This window comes from Cricetulus griseus, chromosome 6, assembly GCF_003668045.3.
Source record: "Cricetulus griseus strain 17A/GY chromosome 6, alternate assembly CriGri-PICRH-1.0, whole genome shotgun sequence".
Lineage (NCBI taxonomy): Eukaryota > Metazoa > Chordata > Mammalia > Rodentia > Cricetidae > Cricetulus > Cricetulus griseus.
In genome coordinates this window covers 25,466,202-25,471,274 of record NC_048599.1, presented here as the reverse complement: position 1 = coordinate 25,471,274, position 5,073 = coordinate 25,466,202, and the positions used below count along the sequence as shown (strand labels likewise).

The 5,073-nt window shown below is 49.6% G+C and overlaps 1 protein-coding gene across 1 annotated transcript; it reads left to right on the top strand.

Moving 5' to 3' along the window:
* Positions 1 to 904: 904 nt before the first annotated feature.
* On the top strand, positions 905 to 4,824 carry LOC100753755 (BPI fold-containing family A member 5). The gene is made up of 7 exons (XM_035446044.1): positions 905 to 1,115; positions 1,551 to 1,707; positions 2,634 to 2,741; positions 3,025 to 3,174; positions 4,088 to 4,166; positions 4,420 to 4,483; positions 4,784 to 4,824. The coding sequence occupies exons 1-7, from the start codon at positions 905 to 907 to the stop codon at positions 4,822 to 4,824; spliced, it is 810 nt and encodes a 269-aa protein (XP_035301935.1).
* The last annotated feature ends 249 nt before the right edge of the window (positions 4,825 to 5,073 follow it).

Genomic DNA, 5,073 nt, shown 5'->3' with positions numbered 1-5,073 from the left:
GGCAGCCAGCTGCTTGGTAGAAGCAGGAAGGAGAGGAGCTCAGGACAGCCGCCGAGATCTTGAGACTCAGGTGAGACCTGCCCCTTCCTCTGCTCCACAGATGCTCTGGGTAGCAGGAGGCCATGCCCCTCACTGCTACCAGATTGTGCCATCACTCCCTGGGGACCTAACAACAACAAAAAGACAGTACCAGCCTTATCAGGGGCAAGGGCCAGCCATTCACACACCTTTCCTAGAGAGGGCACCATTGATAGAGCAGTGAGCTCTCCAAATGTCCTAAGTAAATGCTCTAAGGAAGAAATTTCAACTTGAGGTTAACATCACAGTTAAGATGCTGTTTTTGGTCATGTGACCTGGACATCCTGTAGCTCTTGATGGTATCCACAAACCATCATGACCTGAACACAGACCAAAGAACCTCCCTTAGCAGAGATGATGGCCAAGCAATTCAGATCTTCAGCCTCTGCCATCTGAAGAGCGGGGATGAGGGCAATGGGTCAGGCCACCACAGTCACATCCCTGGCCCCAGAGTAAATATGACAGTCACTTAACTATACAGAAGCTTCTGGGTCAGGCACACTTAACTTCAGCTCCTCTCACTGCTGCAACTCGTGACCTTGGGGAAGACTGCCTTGAGTGACTAGGCCTCTGCTCCAACTGTTCAATAGTGGTTGTCCGTGCCCACATCTGAGGATGTGGTGACAATGAAGTTGGTGACTGGATGTATCAGCCTGTGACATGGGACAAGCTACTCTATGGCAGTGTTAGCTATTGTTGCTAGTTATCACCCGCTGGGGTTCAGGCAAGGAAAGATATCCACCACCCCTGACAGGGCAGGCAGTGAGAGAATCCCCTGCCTTCCAAACCACAGCAGACTTGTCATTCTTTCTGCAGATACCAAGAGATGTTTTTACTTGGGAGCCTCGTTGTCCTTTGTGGGCTGCTGGCCCAGAGCTCAGCTCAGTTGGCAGGCCTGCACTTGCCCCTAAACCATGACCTGCCCATGTCCGTGGGTCACTGCCGGCCCTTGCACCTGGGCCAGAGCCTGCCCTATGGGATGACTCCAGTCATATCCACATATCCTACAGAACATCTTGCTAGAAACTTCAGAGATGGTAAGTGAACTTGTGACAGTCTCTTTCAGGTGTGTGTGTGTGTGTGGGTGGGTGGGTGGGTGGGTGTGTGTGTGGGTGTGGGTGTGTGTGTGTGTGTGTGTGTCCTATGCAACTTCCCAATAATAGGAAGGGAATCAATAGTGAGAAAGAAGGCCTAAGGCTCTAGAACAGTGATTCTCAGCCTCCCTACAGCTTCCGCCTTTTAATACTGTTTCTCGTGTTGTGGTGATACCCAAACATAAAATCATTTTCATTGCTACTTCATAGCAGTAATTTTGCTACTGTTATGAATTGTGATGTAACTACTGTGCTTTCCAATGATCTTAGCAGACCTCTGGGAAGGGGTCATTAACCCCCAAGGGACTGCAACCTACGGGTTGATAGCTGCTACTCTAGAGTTAGCAGAGGAGAACCCTGAGAGTCTCCACTTTGCAGGTTTCAGACAAGGCCTGTTGTCTGGGGGGATTCTGGGATTTCTGGAACACATGCCTCTCCTGAGCTACGTGAGACCTGCAGGAAGCAATGCTGGTGGTCTGGTCGGGGTGCTTGGAAAAGTGATTTCATCAATCCCTATCCTGAACAACATCCTGGAGTGAGTTGCCCCAAAGAGGGATTTGGTTCCCACTAACAACTGAACACCTGCCAGTCCTGGGCAGCAGCTCTTCAGAGGCAGAGGGGTGGGCTGAGAGTGGAGCCAAGACTCAGTCCCCAGGCCTCTCTCCACTCTACCAGCAACAGTGGCCCTTTGACCTGGAGCTGCCCTGAGTCCTGAGGCACATCCTGAGTCCCAGCAGCAGCTATTATCTCCATGACAACCCTTCCATGTCAGTACAGACATGTGCCTGTGCTCACATAGCTAGGGTGATGCAGAATCAGGAATCTTAACTCAGAGAAGCCCAAGCTGGGGCCTTTTCCACCCCCTGCTCATCCCATCTGGGGAATGTGAGCTGTCGCTAGGATAGCCTCCTCAGCCGGATCACCTGAGTGATGTGACTGAGACCCGTTGTGGTGCTCCCCATGAGGCCACAGTGGGGAGGGTAAACATCTAGCCCCATGGACGGTTCAAGGAAGGCTCCCTCCCACTCTTACTGAATTCTTCCCAACTTCCTGCCTCTTAAAGGTTGTGTCATTTCCAATGACAGCGTATCCATCCACAAATCCATCCTTCCTTCCTTTCATCCAGCCACTCCCTCTTCGATCCACCCTCCCCCAGATCCAATGACTCATCTTCCTGCCAAGTTAAAAGTCAGCATCTTTGTTTGAAGGCTCCAAACTAGCATACCCAGTCCCTTTCCTCAAATATCTTCTAAGCTTTAGGTAAACAGAGAATGGGGTATGTCAGGATCTGGTCCAGAAGAAAGTTGGAAATGATAGGGGCATGGCTCAGAACCCAGGGTGGTTCTGACTACGAGACCATCCTGAACCCAAGTGGCCAGCTCTCCCTCCGTGATGAGTAAATTTAGTTAAAGGGGGTTCCCTGGTTTGAGGCTTAACATGCTAATGTTTCTCCATGACCAGCATAAGAGTCACTAATCCCCAGCTGCTGGAGATCGGTCTTGTGCAGAGCTATGACTACCACCGCCTCTATGTCACCATCCCTCTGGGCTTTGAACTCAAAGTGAACACGTGAGTAGGTCCCGAGGCGGGTGGTGGTGGGAGCGAGCCTCACGAAAGGACAGCTCAGGAAAGGCCTGAGCCTTGAACCTTACCTACTTGATGTGTTGAACAAACTTGGTCATGTGGAAAACACACAACCTCTCTGAACCTTGGTTTCCCCTAATGGGAACAGAGATCAGTGCCACTGTGACAAAATGGAGTAAGGGGAGGTTGGCACTCCTGCCAAGAAACCCTCCGTCTTGGAAAGGGAGAGGCCAAGTGGCATTAGAGCTGTTTCCGCCTTCGCTGTCAGACTCGTGGTTGGAAGTTTGGTGGAGCTGGCTGTGAAGCTAGATGTTACTGCAGAAGTCTACGCTGTGAGAGACATTCATGGGAGGAGCCGTCTGGTCATTGGTGACTGCATCCACTCTCCCGGCAGCTTGCGAATCACCCTGCTTAATGGGTAAGTCCAAAGGGCTGGCTTTTCCTGCCCAGAGATAGCAGGGTAAAATGATGGAACAAAGAGAGGATGAATGAATAACAGGACAGGAAGAAAGATGAGTAGGAGGTGGAAGTGTGGATGGGTGGGTGGAGGGTGGACTGATAGATGGGTGGATGGATAGATGGATGGGTGTACGTTTAGATGCATGGATGGTAAGACGTTTGATGGGTAGGGAGACTGATATATAGGCAGATGCATGAATAGACAAGTAAATGGATGAATAAATGCTCGCTTTCCCCTCATTAAACCAAGATGATCAATTTTACATTGCACTGGCAATATATGATTTAAGACCACCTGTTATAACCTGATCAGGAGAACTAGAGAACCTGTGACATGAACCTGGCCAGGGTTCCTCCAATTTGGTCTCACCTTGCTTATCTACAACACAAAACCATGTGAGATTATTAATAGAATCCTCCTAAGAGGTAAATAGATGTGGCACCTATTGGGATGCTTGTTCCAGTTGCCAGCCACATGGGAAGGCCCAGTCATTCATAGTGTATGGGGCCTGGCCACACCATGACTCACATTTGATTAATACATATATTGGGCTTTGCGTGTATCATTTCATTGAGTCCCCATGACAGCTACAAACTAAGTACTTTGCATGCATTCATGGATTCCAGAGTCTTGTTGTATGCCTGCTATGTCCCTGAAGCATGTGTTTATTCTACACTCATCTGTGTGTGCATGGCTGGGCTGGGTGTATCTCTCTTCATCTAGAATCCTTGCTGTTAAATCTGCCATGGACATGTGTGTGCAAGGCCTGGTCTCAATTAGTAGGTGCTAAGACTGAGTGTGCATAGTGGCTGCTGAACTTCTCCATAGCAACCTCAAGCCTCTAGGTCACACCCATGCCTTTCTCTTTCAGACTCAGTCCCCTTCAAAGCCTGATAGACAGCCTCACAGACATCTTGACTAAAGTCATTCCTGGCCTGGTGCAGGGTGTGGTAAGAGAGGGGTCTTTGGGCATCTCAGGCTGAGACAAATTGAGCTACTCTGTATGAAACTATCCATCCATCAGTCCATCTGTCTGGAGGTCCAGTCATCTGTGTTATTTCTTTCTACCACTGCAAACATTAGTTGGCTTCTTCTGCTATAGACAGTATCCCTGAATAAATTTCATCTTGGACATGCTACTCTGCCAAGGGTCTCCTTGCAGGAGGTCCTGTATCTAACTCCCCTCTCTCTGCCCTGGGTTAGGTGTGTCCTGTGGTCAATGGAATTCTCAGCCTCTTAGATGTCACCCTGGTGCATGATGTTGCTGGTAAGTACTGTTCCCAAGTTTTGTCCCTACACGCCATGGGACAGCCAGGTCTCATTAGCCACACACTCCTTAGCTGGGGTGTCTTTGTTCCTATGAACGATCCAGATGAGTTTGAGATGAAGTCCGCTTTCTCCTCAGCCTTACCTGAGACCAGCTGGGCTTTTTGGAGGGGAAGACCTAGTGCTTCCCAGCATGTCTGGGTATGGTGACATGGCTGGTGCTCCAGAGCCTCAGGAGGCTCTCAGGTTCTCTTCAGGTTCCTTCACCTCTGGATCATAACTTCAGTCATTTTTTTTCTAGACTTGCTGCTACATGGAGTACAATTTGTCATTAAGGCTTAAGCCTTCTAAGAAAGGACCTGCCTCTGCTGAGATGGTAAATGCTGTTCCTTTTTTCCAGGATTTGTGGACTAGATGTCACCCTCTAGGACAGGGAAGCAAGGCTCTTGAGACAACAATACCCACAGCAGCTCTCCCAGCAGCACCACTCTGGGCACTAAGCCTTTAACACATGGGCTTTGGGGGACGATGTTAGATCTAAGTTTTAGTGACACCCAGGAAAGAGACAATCATGGACATAGACACGCAGAG